At 43.0% G+C, this 23,987-nt stretch overlaps 1 protein-coding gene across 1 annotated transcript in view; it reads left to right on the forward strand.

Annotated features, from left to right (window-relative positions):
- Positions 1-2,709: 2,709 nt before the first annotated feature.
- Positions 2,710-23,987, forward strand: part of LOC126990663 (glutamate--cysteine ligase-like) — a 149,849-nt gene continuing 128,571 nt past the window's right edge. The window contains exons 1-2 of the mRNA XM_050849340.1: positions 2,710-2,714; positions 11,188-11,373. Of these exons, the coding sequence (XP_050705297.1) occupies positions 2,710-2,714; positions 11,188-11,373 (191 nt within the window). The remainder of the gene's footprint in view (positions 2,715-11,187; positions 11,374-23,987) is intronic.

Below are 23,987 nucleotides of genomic sequence, written 5' to 3' on the forward strand. Positions count from 1 at the left end.
ATGCCTCAAAAACTCAATATCTCCACCTATCAACTCGACACAATCTTCTAAACACCTATCCCCTATTCTTCGACAACACTCTGCTGTCACCTTCTTAAACACTAAACATCCTCGGTCTATCCTTAACTCAAAATCTCAACTGGAAACTTCATATCTCCTCTCCTGCTAAATCAGCTTCCTCGAGGTTAGGCGTTCTGTATCGTCTCCGCCAGTTTTTCTTCCCTGTGCTGTTGCTATCCATATACAGGGGCCTTGTCCGCCCTCGTATGGAGTATGCATTTCACGTGTGGGGGGGCTCCACTCACACAGCTCTTCTGGACAGAGTGGAGTCTAAGGCTCTTCGTCTCATCAGCTCTCCTGCTCCTATTGATAGCCTCCCACCTCTTAAATTCCGCCGCGATGTTGCTTCTCTTTCTATCTTCTATCGATATTTCCACGATGACTGCTCTTCTGAACTTGCTAACTGCATGCCTCCCCCCCTCCCGCGACCCCGCTGCACACGACTTTTTACTCATGCTCATCCCTACACTGTCCAAACCCCTTATGCAAGAGTTAACCAGCATCTTCACTCTTTCATCCCTCACGCTGGTAAACTCTGGAACAACCTTCCTTCATCTGTAATTCCTCCTGCCTACGACTTGAACTCTTTGAAGAGGAGGGTATCAGGACACCTCTCCTCCCGAAATTGATCTTTCTTTCGGCCACCTCTGTTATTTCTTTTTTGGGAGCAGCGAGTAGCAGGCTTTTTTTTATTAGTTTTCTTTTTTTGTGCCCTTGAGCTTCCTCCTTTGTTGTAAAAAAAAAAATATATATATATATATATATATATATATATATATATATATATATATATATATATATATATATATATATATATATATATATATATATATATATATATATACATACATTGGGCTGGATTCGGATTTCGGGTTCTTAACCCTTCATCAGCAGCTGGACGGCGCGCGGCTCGTTATAAGCTGGAGCCTCGCTGCTTCCCTGTGCTGGGCAAGTCGCTGATTCGCTCGTCCCGCGTCCCTCGTGCGCGCCCACTGATGTTTGCTGGCTGCCTGTTTGTCGGCGCATGCTCGGTTGGCCCTGAAGATCTTCTGGCTGGATTTTGAGTTTTGGCTTTAATTCTTGGATGTACAACGCCTCCTTTATTGGGAGTCTTCGCTTATCTTGCCAGATATCCAAAATGTCTACGTTTTATGCCTGGTTGCTTCTCGTTATCGTTTATCCGTGGGCCTCTCGAAGGTGTTTTTTGGGGGCTGCGACATATAAATGGAAAGTAAGGCGCCGAGACAGCCTCATAGTCGTCATGCCGATATACGAGGAGGAGAGGACTTCGCAGTTTCCTCTTGTACAGCTGAACCTGTTATGCATGACGTTAGACTTCTGGGTTGTCTCTTTTTCCGGTCGGGTATTGTTTTTGAGTAGGAGGTGGCTCGTTTTCTTGTTTGTGTAGTATATTTGGAGGTTGATCTTCTTCTCCTGGTTTGTGGGCTTCATATTGCTGCGCACTATTTGCCCCATGATTCTTTCTTCTTCCTTGTATATGCTGTCGAGAAGAATGCCCTGTAGAAGATGGTTATTGCTGGCTTCTTTTCCGTTGTTTCTGGTTTGTGCCAGTTATCCATGATTTTCTTGGTTTGGCGGTTGATGTCAATCTCGCTGAGGCCGTTATTGAGTAGAACTTGTGTTGAGTGCTCTATTTCGTTGTGCACTTGTTGCCATGTGCTGCAGTGAGTGAGTGCTCTTCTGACATGTGCGCCAATGGTAGAATTTTTGTATCTTTGTGGACACTCACCTCGGTTGAGGCAGTGTCCGGGGTTTGTGGGTTTGACATATACTACTGTGTTAAAGGATTGTTCTTCTTGCTTCACGAGGAGGTCTACGAATGGGATTGAGTTGTTGAAGTTCTTTTCTATTGAGAGCTTGAGGTCGGAAACTTCTTGCAGGCAGAGTATGAGCCGCTCGGCGTCGTTGTCGTTCTCTGTCTTGATGAATATGTCATCTATGTAGCGGCAGTAAATATCTGGTTTGTCGGTCTTCTTGAATATTTCTTCAAAGCAGCCCATGAAGAAGTTTGCCAGTACTACTCCTGGGGGTGAGCCCATGGCTACTCCGTCAATCTGGCAGTACTTGTTTCCGCGTGGACAGGTGAATGGAGCTTTTTTTGTGCAGCATTCCTTGAGTTCTCGTAGTTCGGCTTCGGGGATGTCGATGGGGGTGTTAGAGTCGTCGTGATTTACTCGTTCGATGATGTAGTTGATGGTGCGGTCCACATGTACGTTTGCGAAGAGCGATTCGACGTCAAGTGAAGCAACTCTTCCTCTTGTGTTGCTGGTCTTCAGGATGTCGAGAAAACCTGACGATGCATGTAGGTTGTAAGTGGAGGGTACGAATGGGGTCAAGAGGTCGCACAGTTGCTACACTTGGTTGTAGGTCGGCGTCGGTATTTGCGATATAATAGGGCGGAGTTTGTTGCCTGGTTTGTGGGTCTTTACGTTGCCATAGCAGTAACCCATGCTGAACTCTCCAGAGAGTTTTTCTAGCTTAATGCTTCTGCTGGTAATGTTGTTCTTGACTATTAGTTTGTTCACTTTTTTATTGAGGTCTTCCGTCGGGTTCCTGGTTATTCTTTTAAATTTAGTTGCTTCGTCAAGTATGTCGTCAATCTTCTGTAAGTATTCGAAAGTGTCCATGATGACGTATGTGGCAGCTTTGTCTGCTTTTCTAATGGTGATGTTGTGGTCTGCTTTCAGTTGTTTTGCTGTATCTTGGTGCCTTGCCTCAATTATGCTGCTTTTGTACTTCCTCTTGTTTTCCCTGCCTCCGCGATAACCGCTTGTTTGAATGTCGGCTCGATGGTAATTTCGCCTTTTTTCGCAAGTCTATCCGCGTCGTCCAGTAGTATTTCACGCTTCTAGAATTTTTGGGGTTTTGATATGATATGACAATTAAAGCCCATGTCAAGGAGTTATTCTTGATCTGCGGTGAGTGTCTTTTAGGTTAGGTTAATGTAGCCCTTAAAGGGGCGGGGGTGCTTGATATGGCCGCGCTATTTAAATTAACCAACTTCTTTTGGTAAGCTCAGATGATAGAGCTTTTATGTTGGTCTATTATCTCCTTAAAAAGTTTTTCTATGTTCCCTTTCAACGCGGCATCGATGTCTGTGTTGCTCCATTTATTCTCCAGCTCAAGGTGTAAAGGTCTGGAGCTCCAAAACCCTCTTTTCAATGAAGAGTCTGCGCCATGAAGAGTCTGCGCCATGACGGGCTGGGCCAACCATCAGACCCCAATGTAATAGCCAACCGACGCTAGAGGCACATGTAAAAAATATATACATATATATATATATATATATATATATATATATATATATATATATATATATATATATATATATATATATATATATATATATATATATATATATATATATATATATATATATATATATATATATATATATATATATATATTTTTTTTTTTTACAACAAAGAGGCAGCTCAAGTTGCACACAAAAAAGAAAACAATGATAAAAATAAAGCCCGCTACTCGCTGCTCCTAAAAAAGAAACAAAAGAGGTGTCCAAAAGCAAGGTCAAATTCGGGAGGAGAGATGTCCTGATACCCTCCTCTTAAAAGTGTTCAAGTCGTAGGCAGGAGGAAATACAGATGAAGGAAGATTGTTCCAGAGTTTACCAGCGTGAGGGATGAAAGAGTGAAGATGCTGGTTAACTCTTGCATGAGGGGTTTGGACAGTATAGGGATGTGCATGAGAAGAAAGTCGTGTGCAGCGGGGCCGCGGGAGGGGGGGAGGCATGCAGTTAGCAAGTTCAGAAGAGGCGTCAGCGTGGAAATATCGATAGAGGCAACATCGCGGCGGAATTTAAGAGGTATGAGGAGGAGAGCTAATGAGACGAAGAGCCTTAGCCTCCGCTCTGTCCAGAAGAGCTGTGTGAGTGGAGCCCCCCCACACACGAGATGCATACTCCATGCGAGGGCGGACAAGGCCCCTGTATATGGACAGCAACTGTGCGAGAGAGAAGAACTGGCGGAGACGGTACAGAACGCCCAGCCTCGAAGAAGCTGATTTAATAAGATATGAGATATGAAGTTTCCAGTTGAAATTTTGAGTTAAGGATAGACCGAGGATGTTTAGTGTTGAGGAAGGTGATAGCTGGGTGTTGTCAAAGAATAAGAGATAGTTGTTTGGAAGGTTGTGTCGAGTGGATAGGTGGAGAAACTGTGTTTTTGAGGAGTTGAAGGACACCAGGTTCCTCTTGCCCCAATCGGAAATAATAGTAAGGTCTGAGGCTAAGCGTTCTGCAGCCTCCAGCCTTGAGTCGTAATGTTCCTGTAGGGTGGGTCTTATATTAAAAGAGGTTGAGTAATGCAGAATGGAATCATCGGCGAAGGAATGGATAGGACAGTTCGTTTTGGAAAGATCATCAATGAACAACAAAAAGAGAGTGGGAGATAGGACAGAACCCTGTGGGACACCACTGTTAATAGGTTTAGGGGAAGAACAGTGACCGTCTACCACAGCAGAAATAGAACGGTCAGAAAGGAAACTGGAGATAAAGGTACAGAGAGAAGGATAGAAACCGTAGGAGGGTAGTTTGGAAAGCAATAATTTGTGCCAGACCCTATCAAAAGCTTTTGATATGTCCAGCGCAATAGCAACGGTTTCACCGAAACGGCTAAGAGAGGATGACCAAGAGTCAGTTAAGAAGGCAAGGACGGTAGTTTGAGGGATTGGAACGGTCACCCTTCTTAAGCACAGGCTGTATGAAGGCATACTTCCAGCAGGAAGGAAAGGTAGATGTTGACAGGCAGAGGCGAAAGAGTTTGACCAGGCAGGGTAACAGCGCGGAGGCACAGTTTTTAAGGACAATACCAGGCACTCCATCAGGTCCATAAGCCTTCTGATGATTGAGGCCAGAGAGGACATAGAAAACATCATTTTGACGAATCTTTATAACAGGCATAAAGGAGTCAGAGGGGGGATGAGCAGGAGGAATATGCCCAGAATCGTCCAGAGTGGAGTTTTTAGAAAAAGTTTGAGAGAAGAGTTCAGCCTTAGAGATAGATGAGACGGCAGTGTTGACGTCAAGACTGAGGAGTGGAGGATGAAGAAGTGAAGTTGGAGATGTTTTTGGCTAGATGCCAGAAGTCACGGGACGAGTTAGAGAAAACAAGGTTTTGGCCTTTTCTATTAATGAAAGAGTTTTTGGTTAGTCGGAGAATAGATTTGGCACAAATCCGTGCAGAAATGTTAAGTTCATAATTAGCATTAGTTTGAAAGCTCTGGTACCTTTTGTGAGCTGCCTCTCTATCACTGACAGCACGAGAACAAGGGCGATTAAACCAAGGTTTTTTAGCGTGAGGAGTAGAGAAAGAACGAGGAATGTATGCCTCCATTCCAGAGACAATCACCTCTGTGATGCGCTGAGCACACACAGAGGGGTCTCTATCCAGGAAGCAATAATCATTCCACGGGAAATCGGAAAAGTACATCGTCAGGTCGTCCCACCGAGCTGAAGCAAAATGCCAGAAGAATCGCCTCTTCGGTGGGTCCAGAGGGTGTACAGGAGCGATAGGACAGGATACAGAAATAAGATTGTGATCGGAGGAGCCCAACGGAGAGAACAGTTTGACAGAATAAGCAGAAGAGTTTGAGGTAAGGAAGAGGTCTAGAATATTGGGCCGGTCTCCAAGACGGTCGGGAATACGTGTAGGGTGCTGGACCAACTGCTCTAGGTCGTTGAGGATAGCAAAGTTGTAGGCTTGTTCACCAGGATGGTCAGTGAAAGAGGATGAAAGCCAAAGCTGGTGGTGAACATTGAAATCTCCTAGGATGGAGATTTCAGCGAAGGGAGAGCGGGTCAATATGTGCTACACTTTAGAGTACAAACAGTCAAAGAATTTTACATAGTTAGTAGAGTTAGGTGAGAGATAAACAACACAGATGTATTTAGTAATAGAATGACAATGAAGTCTTAGCCAGATGGTAGAGTCAAGGTTGTGGGCACGAGAGCAAGTGATGTCGTTGCGCAAGTAGGCGCAACATCCAGCTTTGGATTGATATTTAGGATAGAGATAGTAGGAGGGAACAGCGTAGAGATTGCTGTCAGTAGCCTCAGAAACCTGTGTTTCGGTAAGGGAGAGAAGGTGAGGTTTAGAGGAGATATGATGTTCCACAGAATGAAAATTAGAACGAAGACCGCGAATGTTGCAAAAATTGAGAAGAAAGAGGTTCGAGGAGTTATCAAGACACCTCTCGGGTCGCCAGCCAGAAGGGGAGTCCTCCTTGGGGGAATTTGTGGTCGCCCCCCACCCCCCCCATGGCGGGGACTCCGAGGCTTGATGTGGGTGCGCCATTTTGAAATTTGAATTTTGGGAAAAGGTGTATATGTTGTGTGAATGTAGTGTGGTGTGGATAGAGAGAGGATTTGTCTTTAGAGAGCATGCTGAACTACTCTCCGGTGTTGGTAAGATAATAGAGAAACGGTTAGTGAGGACATGCAAAGGGTCTTTGGAGGGCTTCAGCTCCCTTCTCAACTCCCATATACACCTCACCGGGAGTGGTTGCCGCCCGTTCGGTAGGTGTCTTCCTACCTACTCCATATATATATATATATATATATATATATATATATATATATATATATATATATATATATATATATATATATATATATATATATATATATATATATCAACAAACCACTTGTGCCAGGAATCGAACCCGTACTTTCTGAATAGAAATCAAGGCGCATACCAACCATGCCACCTGATGAGCTAAAAGACTTCACGCCAGAGGTTGCATTTAAGCAGCCAACCTGACGCCCCCACCCTCTTACGAGGAATGAAAGGTAAAGAAGTCCCGCTCACGCTCGGGGCAGTCGGAAAGAATTTTAATCAATCCCAGACGACACAACGCCGTGGTATATATATCAAGGAACTGTCTTTAACCGACAGAAAAACATCTCAACAAACCACTCGTGCCAGGAATCGAACCCGTACTTTCTGAATTTCTATTCTATTTCTATTGAATATCTATTGAATTTCTATTCAGAAAGTACGGGTTCGATTCCTGGCATATATATATATATATATATATATATATATATATATATATATATATATATATATATATATATATATATATATATATATATATATATATATATATATATATATATATATATATATATATATATATATATATATATATATATATATATATATATATATATATATATATATATATATATATATATATATATATATATATATATATATATATATATATATATATATATATATATATATATATATATATATATATATATATATATATATATATATATATATATATATATATATATATATATATATATATATATATATATATATATATATATATTTTTTTTTTTTTTTTTCTTTTTACAACACAGGAGGCATCTCAAGGGCCCACAGAAAAAGAAAACAATAATAAAAAAAAGCCCGCTACTCGCTGCTCCTAAAAAAGAAACAAAAGAGGTGGCCGAAAGGAAGATCAAATACGAGAGGAGAGGTGTCCTGATACCCTCCTCTTGAAAGAGTTCAAGTCGTAGGCAGGAGGAAATACAGATGAAGGAAGGTTGTTCCAGAGTTTACCAGCGTGAGGGATGAAAGACTGAACGTGCTGTTTAACTGTTGCATAAGGGGTTTGGACAGTATAGGGATGAGCATGAGTAGAAAGTCGAGTGCAGCGGGGCCGCGGGAGGGGGGGAGGCATGCAGTTAGCAAGTTCAGAAGAGCAGTCAGCGTGGAAATATCGATAGAAGATAGAAAGAGAGGCAACATTGCGGCGGAATTTAAGAGGTAGAAGACTATCAGTATGAGGAGGAGAGCTGATGAGACGAAGAGCCTTAGCCTCCACTCTGTCCAGAAGAGCTGTGTGAGTGGAGCCCCCCCACACATGAGATGCATACTCCATACGAGGGCGGACAAGGCCCCTGTATATGGACAGCAACTGTGCAGGGGAGAAGAACTGGTGGAGACGGTACAGAACGCCCAGCCTCGAGGAAGCTGATTTAGTAAGAGATGAGATATGAAGTTTCCAGTTGAGATTTTGAGTTGAGGATGGACCGAGGATGTGTAGTGTTGAGGAAGGTGATAACTGGGTGTTGTCAAAGAATAGGGGATAGTTGTTTGGAATATTGTGTCGAGTGGATAGGTGGAGAAACTGTGTTTTTGAGGCGTTGAAGGACACCAGGTTCTTCTTGCCCCAATCGGAAATAATAGTAAGGTCTGAGGCTAAGCGTTCTGCAGCATCCAGCCTTGAGTCGTTAAGTTCCTGTAGGGTGGGTCTTCTATTAAAAGAAGTTGAGTAATGCAGAGTGGAATCATCGGCGTAGGAATGGATAGGACAGTTCGTTTTGGAAAGAAGATCATCAATGAACAACAGAAAGAGTGGGAGATAGGACAGAACCCTGTGGGACACCACTGTTAATAGATTTAGGGGAAGAACAGTGACCGTCTACCACGGCAGAAATAGAACGGTCAGAAAGGAAACTGGAGATAAAGGTACAGAGAGAAGGATAGAAACCGTAGGAGGGTAGTTTGGAAAGCAAAGATTTGTGCCAGACCCTATCAAAAGCTTTTGATATGTCCAGCGCAATAGCAAAAGTTCCACCGAAACGGCTAAGAGAGGATGACCAAGAGTCAAAGGCTAGGAGATCACCAGTAGAACGCCCCTTGCGGAACCCATACTGGCGATCAGATAGAAGGTCAGAAGTGGAAAGGTGCTTTTGAATCTTCCGGTTAAGGATTGATTCAAAAGCTTTAGATATACAAGAAAGTAAAGCTATAGGACGGTAGTTTGAGGGATTGGAGCGGTCACCCTTCTTAGGCACAGGCTGTATGAAGGCATACTTCCAGCAAGAAGGAAAGGTAGATGTTGACAGGCAGAGGCGAAAGAGTTTGACCAGGCAGGGTGACAGCACGGAGCCACAGTTTTTAAGGACAATAGGAGGCACTCCATCAGATCCATAAGCCTTCTGAGGATTGAGGTCAGAGAGGGCATAGAAAACATCATTTTGAAGAATCTTTATAACAGGCATAAAGGAGTCAGAGGGGGGATGAGTAGGAGGAATATGCCCAGAATCGTCCAGAGTGGAGTTTTTAGAAAAAGTTTGAGAGAAGAGTTCAGCCTAAGAAACAGATGAGACGGCAGTGTTGCCGTCAGGACTGAGGAGTGGAGGGAAAGATGAAGAAGTGAAGTTGGAGGAGATGTTTTTGGCTAGATGCCAGAAGTCACGGGAAGAGTTAGAGGAAGCAAGGTTTTGGCATTTTCTATTAATGAAAGAATTTTTGGTTAGTCGGAGAATAGATTTGGCACGATTTCGGGCAGAAATGTAAAGTTCATAATCAGCATTAGTTTGAAGGCTCTGGTACCTTTAGTGAGCTGCCTCTCTATCATTGATAGCACGAGAACAAGCGTGATTAAACCAAGGCTTTTTAGCATGAGGAGTAGAGAAAGAACGAGGAATGTATGCCTCCATTCCAGAGACAGTCACCTCTGTGATGCGCTGAGCACACACAGAGGGGTCTCTATCCTGGAAGCAATAATCATCCACGGGAAATCGGAAAAGTACATCCTCAAGTCGTCCCACCGAGGTGAAGCAAAATGCCAGAAGCATCGCCTCTTCGGTGGGTCCTGAGGGTGTACATGAGCGATATGACAAGATGCAGAAATAAGACTGTGATCGGAGGAGCCCAACGGAGAGAACAGTTTGACAGAATAAGCAGAAGGGTTTGAGGTAAGGAAGAGGTCTAGAATGTTGGGTCGGTCTCCAAGACGGTCGGGAATACGTGTAGGGTGCTGGACCAGCTGCTCTAGGTCGTTGAGGATAGCAAAGTTGTAGGCTTGTTCACCAGGATGGTCAGTGAAAGAGGATGAAAGCCAAAGCTGGTGGTGAACATTGAAATCTCCTAGGATGGAGATTTCAGCGAAGGGGGAGTGGGTCAAGATGTGCTCCAATTTAGAATTCAAATAGTCAAAGAATTTTACATAGTTGGTAGAGTTAGGTGAGAGATAAACAGCACAGATGTATTTAGTAATAGAATGACAATGAAGTCTTAGCCAGATGGTGGAAAATTCAGAAGAGTCAAGGTCGTGGGCACGAGAGCAAGTGATGTCGTTGCGCACGTAGGCGCAACATCCAGCTTTGGATTGAAATTTAGGATAGAGATAGTAGGAGGGAACAGAGTAGAGATTGCTGTCAGTAGCCTCAGAAACCTGTGTTTCGGTAAGGAAGAGAAGGTGAGGTTTAGAGGAGGAGAGATGATGTTCCACAGAATGAAAATTAGAGCGAAGACCGCGAATGTTGCAGAAATTGAGAAGAAAGAGGTTCGAGGAGTTATCAAGACACCTCTCGGGTCGGCAGCCAGAAGGGGAGTCCTCCCTGGGGAAATTTGTGGTCCCCCCCCCAGGCGGGGACTCCGAGGCTTGGTGTAAGTGCGCCATTTTGAAATTTGAGTTTTGGGAAAAGGTGTAAAAGTTGTGTGAATGTAGTGTGGTGTGGATAAAGAGAGGATCTGTCTTTAGAGAGCATATATATATATATATATATATATATATATATATATATATATATATATATATATATATATATATATATATATATATATATATATATATATATATATATATATATATATATATATATATATATATATATATATATATATATATATATATATATATATATATATATATATATATATATATATATATATATATATATATAGGCAACAAACTGCCTCACGGACAGAGTAGTAGATGAGTAGAACAAACTGAGTAGGTATGTAGTTGAGGCAAACATGATTCATACCTTTACACGGAGGCCGTCTGGCCTTTTGGAGTTTCCTCATGTCCTTATGTCCTTTGTTCGTCACTTGATGAGCCAGTTCATTTATGTACCAGTTCATCCCTTCTCCCACCTGTCCTTGTATTCACCCACTAATCCAATATCTTTCCACTCGTTACCCAGTTAACTATCCAACAATACTTCAATTTATCAGGCAATCCATCCTATCATCCATACCTCTTTTAATTAACTTCTAACTCTTTACTCTTTAATTCTATCTAACTATTAACTTCTAACTCTCTTTGGTCATCCGGCAGGAAGGTGCGGTCGAAGTGGCACCCGGAATACGCGGAGTACGTGGTGGAGAGTACACCGGGCCTGCCCTACGGGTCGCTGGTGCAGCACTTCAACATTGTGGAGCACAACATGAACTACCGGCGCAGAAAAGTTCAGTCTCTGCTGCATCCCGATGAAGTTGTCTTGTCTCTTGCAAACTTCCCGAGGTTTGTTGGGACTGGGGGGGAAGAAAAAGAAGGCAAGATATATAAGTTTGTGATTCTTTTCACATTTGCTTTTTGGACAGTTCGTAGTGAGAAAAGCCTGTATCCTGTATGCTACCCCCCACAAACGCCCTGATGTGCGTTGAGGCTGTGTAGAGAGGGCAAAATTAAGGAGTAGGGGACTGGAAACAGGTTAATTATGTTTATGGTTCCGCTCACCTTAACAGTTTCTTATGCAGCCCGCGATAAAGTTATCCAATCCCTCAAAACTTTCCGACGGTGCGTTGAGGCTATGTATGTAGGCTTTCAAGGATGTAGTGTGTTTAATGAGTTTTTGATTCTGATCACATTTTATTGGTCTGGCTGATTGAAGAAAGGAAAGAAGGGACGGAGGAATGTCATACTAACTAAGTAGCGGGGAGCATACGCCAGGGGTGGGGAGTTGTTTCTTTCACTTGCTACCTCCTTCCCCGAAAGGAAAGAAGGGACGGAGGAATGTCATACTAAGTAAGTAGCGGGAAGCATACGCCAGGGGTGGGGAGTTGTTTCACTCACTCGCTACCTCCTCCCCCGAAAGGAAAGAAGGGACTGAGGAATGTCATACTAAGTAGCGGGGAGCATACGACAGGGGTGGGGAGTTGTTTCACTCACTCGCTACCTCCTTCCCCGAAAGGAAAGAAGGGACTGAGGAATGTCATACTAAGTAGCGGGGAGCATACGACAGGGGTGGGGAGTTGTTTCACTCATTCGCTACCTTCCCCGAAAGGAAAGAAGGGACGGAGGAATGTCATACTAAGTAAGTAGCGGGAAGCATACGCCAGGGGTGGGGAGTTGTTTCACTCACTCGCTACCTCCTCCCCCGACAGCTCCCCCGAGCTAGACTTCACTTAACTACCCTTCCTATTCCAAGCCGCTCTGAAGATCGATCAGCTTGGGTCAGGTCAGTCCGTCGACTGACTTTTTGGTATAAACCACATTGATATACATTACGCTAGCAAGGTATATGAAGCTCTTGGTGACTTTGGTACCATCACTACATGCATGTATAGATTGGACTGTCTTCTAGTACGACTCCAAACGGCTGTAGCTTGGTTTGGGCCCAGATGACCTTAAGTCCCAGTGGATTCGCCTTCTCATGCAATACTTCAAGACCAATCAGCAAGACCACCAACGATTCCACAAGAAGTACAGCACCATCAGTAAAAATAAAATTAGCTACCTTGATGTCGCCAGCAGATCCTCCGCAACGACTTTGATCAACAAGTGTATCTAATATCCAGCCCATGCATGTCTGATGGAGCAAGGACGCACTCCTGCCTCAGTTCTGAATGAACTGGGAAAAGGCCCAAAACTCCTAAAGGCCATTCATCATATCCATAATCCTTGCAGGAATCCTACGAATCCGCAGAAAGACCCAAAGTGCCTCACGATCCACTGAGTCAAAAGCTTTCTTGAGGTCAACATTGGCGGCTTATAGCCCAGGGATCATGACTTCACCACCAGCTTTTAGCATCTCCGCACTGATGTTACATATTATAGCTGCCTTTCCAATCAGCAACCTCCTCAAAGTTTTTCTCACCTTCGTCAGAGGGGGTGAAAGTTTGACTTGGTGGATCAGCAGTCGCCATCTGCAAACCAGCCGGGACTTGCCCTGTACGGATGCAGTAATAACTCGGCCCAATGAGCCCTATTTATTTCTGCATTTAATACTATCTGCCCATCAGCAATTCGAATAGTTATCGTCTGAGATGTGGATTCGGAGAGGAGCATTTTCAGAGCTCAGAAGGAAGGTCTAAGGTCGTTTGCATTTAGACAACCCTCGACATCCTCAGCAAGACCTCTGACTTACTTCACCTTATACCGCCTCAGAAGGCTTCTAGTCATTCGTGACAATCCTCTGTCGGTCTGATCCCCTAGCCAGTCTAGGAGCACGATTCTTCTTTATATCCTCCAGTTTATCCCTCAAGGCAACTCTATTCCTAGACCTTGAACGCTCTCCAATGCTCTCCTCAGCAACTTTGAGTTTCACATTAAAGGTATCCCAGAACTCTTGAGATCTTGAGGAGTGATAATCATTTCAAACGGATTTGAGACAGCCACTGCATATTCCTTAGCACACCCCTGGTCCTTTAGTTTTCCAAGATGGATCGCTGTAGGGCTGAATCTTGAGATTTTCTTGGACTTGATTCGTATCCGCAGCTTTGCAACAAGCTTGTGATCGGTCCCAAAAATTTAAGCACTCAGAATCCACCAACGAGTACTAACGAGGATGTGAGCGATCTCCTTTGCCACACCGTCATCAGTGCTATGCCAAGTCAAGCGGGGAGGCTCGCGTCTCTGGAACCAGGAGCCAGCAGTCCTCAGCCTTTTGACTTTGCAAAGTTCAGAAAGAAAGAACTTAACGTTTCTGGTTTTAGAGCCATAGGGTCCAACCCAAAACTCGTAGTCAACTCTCTCTGTGCCAGTAACTGTGTTGAAGTTATCCAAAATACTCTCTTGCCTTGAGATGTCATACCGTGAGCATGGGGTTATCTTGCTTGCCTTACGTTTCCTTACCTTCATCTGTATTTCCTTTGTCTGTATTTCCTCCTTCCTCTGACTTAAATGTTTTAAAAGGGGAAGATCAATACACCTCTCCACCGATATATACTCTATGTCTGATACTCTGTCATATACGGTATTTGCAGGAGCAGTGTCAGTAGACACTTTTATTTAATCTTTACTTTGCCTTTTAGCTGCCTCCTTTAATTAATGTAAAATATTGTAATGGAGGAAAGAGGGGGAGATATCTTATCTTTTTGTTTTCATATTAATAGTTTTTTTTTCTCTTCAATTATCAGATTGAAGAGAGGAAAGAGTGAGGAAAGTCTTCCAGTGCTTATTGTGGCTTTAATATTTCCTTTCTTGATAGGTTAAAAAGAAGAGTATAGGAAGCCATATCTCATGTACCTTTAATGTCCATACATGAATACTGTTTATGTTTCGGTTTAGCATCAATGTTATTTAGTATTTAATTGGGTGCTTTTATAGTTGTGCTTGGATGTGTTGTTCCATTCCACCTTACAGACCACAGATCACCCAAACCAGACTTACATTATTATTATTATTATTATTATTATTATTATTATTATTATTATTATTATTATTATTGCTTTATTATCATTTATTTTCTTCGCAGAATAGGATAATGTGTAACTGGTATTATTTTATTTTGTTTGGTTTATGGCCCCTGTAGGCTCCCTTGATGAGACCTGGTCGGTCCTGCTCGATCAGGCGCAGGCAAGTGCTTATAGTGGCGTCATCTTCCTTGGCTTGCGCTGCCAACCTAACCCCTCCCGGAGCTCATCTTCGATCATTCGCTACAGAGTTTAACTAAAGACTCGGTTGATAGAAGGTCATCAGGACAGCTTGTGGGTAGTTTTAGGCCACTCGACAATGACTGAAAATTGACAGCTAGTAGCGACGGGCGGTACTTGAGCTCGAGTTCTCCAGACTCCGCGCCCGCACGCTTGTCACCTGATACCACCTCCCTTATGTATGTTCTCAATTTCAGGTTTTCATAAACTCTTTGAACAATTGAGTCATATAGTGTTAATGGTTTATGTCAAATACGATGCTCAGCGGTTGTCATCTATGACGTTCACTGGTTCTGTCAAATATGATATTCAACTGTTCTTTAGTATACGATACTCAGTGATTCTGCCATCTATGATGTTCAGTGGGTCTGTCATCTACGATGTTCATCGGTTCTTTCATCTATAATGTTCAGCGATTTTGTCATTTAAGATGTTCAGCGGTTCTGTCAAATACGATATTCAGGGGTTCTGTTAATTACAATGTTCAGCAGTTCTTTAAAATACGATGTTCAATGGTTCTGTGCTCTGTGATGTTCAGCATTTCTGTCAACTATGATGCATAGTGGTTATTTCATATACAATGTTCAGCGGTTCTGTTATCTAGAATGCTCAGCAGTTTTGTCAACTATAGTGTTCAGTAGGGCTGTTATCTACCACGTTCAGCGGTTCTGTAATCGATGATGTTCAGCAGATTGGGTTGTCTACAAAGTTCTGCGGTTCTTCCATCTATGATGTTCAGCAGTTGTGTCGTCTACGATGTTTTGAGGTTCTGACATCTATAGTACCCAGTGGTTCTGTCATGTACGATGGTCAGTGATTCTCGCAAATACGATGTTCAGTGGTTCTGAAATCTACGTTGTCCATTGGTTGTCATCTTTAACACGTGGTGTGCTGGACTCCCAGTTTTGTCTGTAGCGGGGCTGCGCCGCAGCTGCGACCCACCCCAAATCGGTAAAGGTGTTTTGGCAATTTTTGACGATGTTATTATTAAGGAGACACCTGGCAACTTAACCTGACCTATGCCGAGGGGAGGTGAGACAGCAGGTCAGTCAGGCCACCACCTCCTATTTCTTCTCACCCTCCTTTTTCTCCTCCCCTCTTTCTCTTCTAATCCCCCTAATCCTGTTTCTACTCCACCTTTCTCTCTCTCTCTCTCTCTCTCTCTCTCTCTCTCTCTCTCTCTCTCTCTCTCTCTCTCTCTCTCTCTCTCTCTCTCTTCCTCTCGCTACCACCAACACCAGTACTATTGTAAATCTCGAGCATGCATTGCCTAATTTTGAAATAACAACCGATGAAGTCCTTAAAGCTCTCCATTCACTTAAAACAAATAAAAGTCCTGGACCTGACAAAGTATATCCAACTCTGCTGAAAGAAACGAAGAGCGAAATACTCTCCTCCCTCACAACCGTATTCAATATGTCCTTGCGACAAGGCATCGTCCCTTCAGATTGGAAAAAGGCTAACGTGACACCGATTTTCAAGAAAGGAGACAAAAAAGTACCAGGTAATTACAGGCCCATTAGTCTAACTTCGGTTGTAGGTAAGCTACTTGAGGGCATAATTAGAGACAAAATTGTGAGTTACCTTGAAAGCCACTCATTGATTGGGGACTCACAACATGGCTTCCGAAACAAAAGATCCTGCCTATCAAACCTATTAACCTTTTATAACGACCTCTTCACTGTTTATGACGTAACCAAATCACTGGACGTAGTCTATCTTGATTTCGAGAAAGCGTTTGATAAAGTCCCGCATCATAAATTACTTTACAAATTAAAGCAAATAGGTATTGACGGTCAAGTAAACCAATGGATCGCGAATTGGTTGAGCAACAGACAACAAAGAGTAGTGATTGACGGATTTAACTCAGAGTGGGCGCCTGTCACTAGTGGCGTCCCTCAGGGCTCGGTCCTTGGCCCAGTGCTCTTCATTATTTACATCAACGACGTGGATGTTGGACTCAAAAACCGCATTAGTAAATTTGCAGACGACACAAAGATTGGTAACTCGGTTCTCACTGACGAAGACAGGAAAAGCCTCCAAGAGGATTTGCACAAAATTTCATCTTGGTCGGATAGATGGGAGATGCCCTTTAACGTAGACAAGTGCCAGGTCCTTCAAGTTGGAACGATGAATAAGAAGTTCGAATACGAAATGCGCGGCGTTAAACTCAAAAGCGTTCAATGCGTCAAAGACTTGGGGGTCAAAATCGCGTCAAACCTCAAATTCTCACAGCAATGCATCGATGCAGCAAATAAAGCGAACAGAATGTTGGGCTTCATTAAAAGAAACTTTGTATTCAAGAATAAAGATGTAATACTCGCTCTACAACAGTTTAGTCAGACCCCACTTGGAATATGCGGTACAGTTTTGGTCCCCCACCATGCAAAGGATATTGCTAAATTAGAAGGTGTTCAGCGTCGGGCAACGAAAATGATCCCTTCCTTGCGCAACAAATCCTACGAAGAAAGGCTTTCTACCCTTAACATGTTCTCTCTTGAGAAACGTCGCCTCCGAGGAAAATTGATCGAATGTTTTAAAATACTTAATGGTTTCACGAATGTAGACAGATCAACATTGTTTATGATCGATGACAGTCTGCGCACGAGGAACAATGGCGTAAAACTCAGATGTAGACAAGTAAATTCAGATTGCACCAAATTTTTCTTCACCAACGTTGTAGTGCGAGAATGGAATAACCTTCCACCATCAGTGGTCCAGTGTAACACGATTGACTCCTTCAAAAATAAGCTCGACCGTCACTTCCTTCAACTTAATATCAACTAGAGTAGAAATGCAACGTTTTGGAGTCTTCTGATTAATGTAAAATCACTTAGGTTTAAGGACAGACCACCAAGTCTGGACCATGGGGTCTGTGTGGTCTGATTTTCTATGTAAATCTATGTAAATCTCTCTCTCTCTCTCTCTCTCTCTCTCTCTCTCTCTCTCTCTCTCTCTCTCTCTCTCTCTCTCTCTCTCTCTCTCTCTCTCCTTTTCAATGGACCTTATACACCTTTACGTTGTTAGCGTTTACTACACCTTCCAGGCAGCAGTTATTTAACAACATATTTAGCGTCACACTGAGCGCGTTAAAGCTTTGTAAATCCGCGCGCTAACCCCGTGACGTCATCGATTAGTTGGTAATTATTACCGCATGAGCTTTGTGTATCACAATGTTCTCAAAACAACGCACTTAGGGCCCAAAACTACGCACTAAGCCTTTTTGAATCTAGCCCCTGCTACCGTCTACAAAACATTAACACGCACAGGTTATCATAACTTCTTGTTCCCCTCCTTTAGTCAATTTTCTGGTGAATCGAGCCTCCGCGTCAGGAAATTCCTCTCGCCGAGTCTCCACGAGTCGAGTATATTCATATATCGATTAAGGGACAGTATATGTAGGTGTTGACTTGTAACATTCATCCGTGTCCTCCCAACTGAGTGCTGAGTAGTAGGGTTTTGTATCTATGTAGGTGTATTTTTATATACTGTGTTGTAAGATGATTTTTCCGCGGGTAACTTAACCAATGTGTTTGACTTTTCTCCCCGCGTGATCCTACAATTGTTCCCGCCAAAATTTTAGAGCTATCAATCGAATACAAGAAATAAATTGATAATGATACGTTCGCCCCAAACAGTTTTCTTTCTTATAACCTGGCGCGGTAACAGTCCGGATGGTGTATGAGTTGTACGGACTCAACATCCTCCATATTCCCCAATCTCCCCTCTCCACGTTACCTCTCCTTCTCCAAGTATACCCGTCTGATCAAAGGGATAATTCCCCCACCCCTCACGTATTTTCTTTGACTTCTATATTCATTAATTCTCCCTACGAGGCAAGGGTGAAATAACATTAATATCATACAAATCTTAAGTATTGAGACCCAAGTGGGGTGTGTAAGCACACTAAAAACTTTTGGGGAGCATGCCACATGCCCGTTTAACTGGAGTTGACATTAATAACGTATGCAGATAATAGGCCTCGAATAAGTCTTAGGGAGTAATTGCTGTTTGACAAAGTTATTCCAATGATATCCCATGAATCTGCATAGGTACTTTTTTTTTTTTTACAACAAAGGAGGCAGCTCAAGGGCACACAAAAAAACAATAAGAAACAAAAGGCCCGCTACTCGCTGCTCCTAAAAAAGAAACAAAAGAGGTGGCCGAAAGCAAGATCAAATACGGGAGGAGATATGTCCTGATACCCTATTGATGCCTTATTACTAAAGGCATAACTGCACCTCTTCAAGTCGCTATTCAGTGTCCATGTCTCAGCCGTAGAGACACGGAAGACTTGCAACGAAGATCCAGATCTTGCCCTTATACACAGGTATCAACAATGCCCATTTTGCTCATACTGAGTGAGTCCATAACACCGTAAGCCAAGGGAATCCGTCGTAAGAATTCTTAACGAGAATATTTCATTTCCACCACCTCCACGTCAAATGGCAGCTACCCATTCTCATGTAGGTAGGCTACTCTAGAGTCGAGACAATAAATAAATAAATATATATATATATATATATATATATATATATATATATATATATATATATATATATATATATATATATATACATATATATACATACATATATATTATTATATTGGCTGGAGTAGGTAGGAAGACACCTACCGAACGGGCGCAAGCCACTCCCGGTGAGGTATATATGGAGGTGAGAAGGGAGCTGAAGCCCTCCAAAGACCCTTCCCGTGTCCTCCCTAACCATTTCCCTATTGTCTCACCAACACCGGAGAGTAGTTCAGCATGCTCTCTAAAGACAGATCCTCTCTCTATTCACACCACACTACATTCACACAACATATACACTTTTTCCCAAAATTCAAATTTCAAAATGGCGCACCTACATCAAGCCTCGGAGACCTCGTCTGGGGGGGGGGGACCAAAAATTCCCCCAGGGAGGACTCCCCTTCTGGTTGCCGACCCGAAAGGTGTCTTGATAACTCCTCGAACCTCTTTCTTCACAATTTCTGCAACATTCGCGGTCTTCGTTCTAATTTTCATTCTTTGGAACATCATCTCTCCTCCTCTAAACCTCACCTTCTCTTCCTTACCGAAACACAGGTTTCTGAGGCTACTGACAGCAATCTCTACTCTGTTCCTTCCTACTATCTCTATCCTAAACTTCAATCCAAAGCTGGATGTTGCGCCTGCGTGAGCAACGATATCACTTGCTCTCGTGCCCACAACCTTCTCTTCTGAATTTTCTACCATCTGGCTAAGACTTCATTGCCATTCTATTACTAAATACATCTGTGCTGTTTATCTCTCACCTAACTCTACTAACTATGCAAAATTCTTTGAATATTTGTACCCTAAAGTGAACCACATCTTGACCCACTCTCCCTTCGCTGAAATCTCCATCCTAGTAGATTGCAATGTTCACCACAAGCTTTGGCTTTCATCTTCTTTCACTGACCATCCTGGTGAACAAGCCCACAACTTTCCTATCCTCAACGATCTAGAGCAGTTGGTCCAGCACCCTACACGTAATCCCGACCGTCTTGGAGATCGGCCCAACATTCTAGATCTCTTCATTACCTCAAACCCTTCTGCTTATTCTGTCAAACTGTTATCTCCGTTGGGCTCCTCCGATCAGAACCTCATTTCTGTATACTGTCCTATCGCTCCTGTACAACCTCTGGATCCACCGAAGAGGCGATGCTACTGGCATTTTGCTTCCACTCGGTGGGACGACCTGAGGATGTACTTTACCGATTTCCTCGTGGAATGCCTACTGCTTCCAGGAGAGAGACCCGTCTGTGTGTGCCCAGCGCATCACAGAGGTGATTGTCTCTAGAATGGAGGCATATATTCCTCGTTCTTTCTCTACTCCTCACGCTAAAAAGCCTTGGTTTAATCACGCTTGTTCTCGTGCTGTCAGTGATAGAGAGGCAGCTCACAAAAGGTACCAGAGCCTTCAAACTAATGCTAATTATGAACTTTACATTTCTGCCCGGAATCGTGCCAAATCTATTCTCCGACTAACCAAAAACTCTTTCATTAATAGAAAATGACAAAACTTTGCTTTCTCTAACTCTTCCCGTGACTTCTGGCATCTAGCCAAAAACATCTCCTCCAACTTCACTTCTTCATCTTTCCCTCCACTCCTCAGTCCTGACGGCAACATTGCCGTCTCATCTATCTCTAAGTCTGAACTCTTCTCTCAAACTTTTTTTCTAAAAACTCCACTCTGGACGATTCTGGGCATATTCCTCCTACTCATCCCCCCTCTGACTCCTTTATGCCTGTTAAAAAGATTCTTCAAAATGATGTTTTGTATGGCCTCTCTAGCCTCAATCCTCGGAAGGCTTAGGGACCTGATAGAGTGCCTCCTATTGTCCTTAAAAACTGTGCCTCCGTGCTGTCACCCTGCCTGGTCAAACTCTTTTGCCTCTGTCTGTCAACATCTACCTTTCCTTCCTGCTGGAAGTATGCCTTCATACAGCCTGTGCCTAAGAAGGGTGACCGTTCCAATACCTCAAACTACCGTCCTACAGCTTTACTTTCTTGTCTATCTAAAGCTTTTGAATCAATCCTTAACCGGAAGATTCAAAAGCACCTTTCCACTTCTGACCTTCTATCTGATCGCCAGTATGGGTTCCGCAAGGGGCGTTCTACTGGTGATCTCCTAGCCTTCTTAACTGACTCTTTATCATCCTCTCTTAGCCGTTTCGGTGAAACCTTTGCTATTGCGCTGGACATATCAAAAGCCTTTGATAGGGTCTGGCACAAATCTTTGCTTTCCAAACTACCCTCCTACGGTTTCTATCCTTATCTCTGTACCTCTGTATATACTCTGTGTATACTCTATAATATATATATATATATATATATATATATATATATATATATATATATATATATATATATATATATATATATATATATATATATATATATATATATATATATATATATATATATATATATGTATATATGTATATATATATATATATATATATATATATATATATATATATATATATATATATATATATATATATATATGTATATATATAGAATTAGATAGATAGATAGATATAGATATTTTTTTACAGCTATGGAGACAGTGCAAGGGCGTAATGAGAAAAAAAAGGCCCGCTACTTTCTGCTCCAGAACAGAGGTTAAAGGAGTGTTCGAAACCAGAGGTCAATATCGGGAGGAGAGGTGCCATGATACCCTCCTCTTGGAAGAGTTCAAGTCATAGGCAGGAGGAAATACAGATGAAGGAAGATTGTTCCAGAGTTTACCAGCGTGAGGGATGAAAGAGTGAAGATGCTGGTTAACTCTTGCATAAGGGGTTTGGACATTATAGGGATGAGCATGAGTAGCAAGTCTTGTGCAGCGGGGCCGCGGGAGGGTGGGAGGCATGCAGTTAGTAAGTTCAGAAGAGCAGTCACCACGAAAATATCGATAGAAGATAGAAAGAGAGGCAACATAGAGGCGGAATTTGAGAGGTAGAAGACTATCAGTGTGAGGAGGAGAGCTGATGAGACGAAGAGCCTTTGATTCCACTCTGTCAAGGAGAGCTGTGTGAGTGGACCCCCCCACACACATGAGATGCATACTCCATACGAGGGCGGACAAAAAAAAAATAAGGCCCCTGTAAATGGACAGCAACTGTGCGGGGGAGAAGAACTGGCGGAGACGGTACAGAAAGTCCAGCCTCGAGGATGCTGATTTAGTAAGAGATAAGATATGAAGTGTCAATTTGAGATTTTCAGTTAAGGATAGACCGAGGATGTTTAATGTTGAGGAAGGTGATAGCAGGGTGTTGTCAAAGAATAGGGGATAGTTGTTTGAAAGATTGTGTCGAGTGGATAGGTGGAGAAACTGTGTTTTTGAGGCGTTGAAGTACACCAGGTTCCTCTTGCCCCATTCGGAAATAATAGTAAGGTCTGAGGCCAAGCGTTCTGCAGCCTCCAGCCTTGAGACGTTAAATTCCTGTACGGTGGGTCTTCTATTAAATGAAGTTGAGTAATGCAGAGTGGATTCATCGGCGTAGGAATGGATAGGACAGTTCGTTTTGGAGAGATCATCAATGAACAACAGAAAGAGAGTGGGAGATAGGACAGAATCCTGTGGGACACCACTGTTAATAGGTTTAGGGGAAGAACAGTGACCGTCTACCACAGCAGAAATAGAACGGTCAGAAAGGAAACTGGAGATAAAGGTACAGAGAGAAGGATATAAACCATAGTAGGGTAGTTTGGAAAGCAAAGATTTTGCCGGACCCTATCAAAAGCTTTTGATATGTCCAGCGCAATAGCAAAGGTTTCACCGAAAGGCTAGGAGAGGATGACCAAGAGTCAGTTAAGAAGGCTAGGAGATCACCATTAGAACGCCCCTTGCGGAACCCATACTGGCGATCAGATAGAAGGTCAAAAGTGGAAAGGTGCTTTTGAATCTTCCGGTTAAGGATTGATTCAAAAGCTTTAGATAGACAAGAAAGTAAAGCTATAGGACAGTAGTTTGAGGGATTGGAGCGGTCACCCTTCTTAGGCACAGGCTGTATGAAGGCATACTTCCAGCAGGAAAGAAAGGTAGATGTTGACAGGTAAAGGCGAAAGAGTTTGACCAGGCTGGGTGACAGCACGGAGGCACAGTTTTTAAGGACAATAGGAGGCACTCCCTGTGGCTGCTACGGGAGGCGCCATGTGACACGTATTGACCCCGTGAGGGTCAGGCGGTGTGTGTGTGTGTGTGTGTGTGTGTGTGTGTGTGTGTGTGTGTGTGGGTATGCGCCTCTCTCCCTGCCTCGCTGTGTGTGTGTGTGTGTGTGTGTGTGTGTGTGTGTGTGTGTGTGTGTGTGTGTGTGTGATTCATGCATCACAGCCTGATAACGACCATTACTCTCTCTCTCTCTCTCTCTCTCTCTCTCTCTCTCTCTCTCTCTCTCTCTCTCTCTCTCTCTCTCTCTCTCTCTCTCTCTCTCGAAATTATGACATCTTCTAAAACATTTCTAGATTTCCAAGAAAAATACATTACATTATTATGGGGTCATGCGTTAGTGTTTTTTGGAGGTTGCCTGATTGAGCAGAACATTCGCTGCAAGGATTCTTTTTCGTTTTGGGGCGCCATCTGGAATACATCCAACCCGTTTTCTCCCCTCGCTAGGGGAGATGCACCTCTGGGCATTCCCATTTTGCGGTGTGACACAGAAGTTGGCTGGCATGGGATTTTGCCCCTGCATGATGCTGCTTTGAAAGGCATCCCCATGCCCCGAAATAAACTA

This window comes from Eriocheir sinensis, unplaced genomic scaffold, assembly GCF_024679095.1.
Source record: "Eriocheir sinensis breed Jianghai 21 unplaced genomic scaffold, ASM2467909v1 Scaffold188, whole genome shotgun sequence".
In the NCBI taxonomy this organism is placed as follows: Eukaryota; Metazoa; Arthropoda; class Malacostraca; order Decapoda; family Varunidae; genus Eriocheir; species Eriocheir sinensis.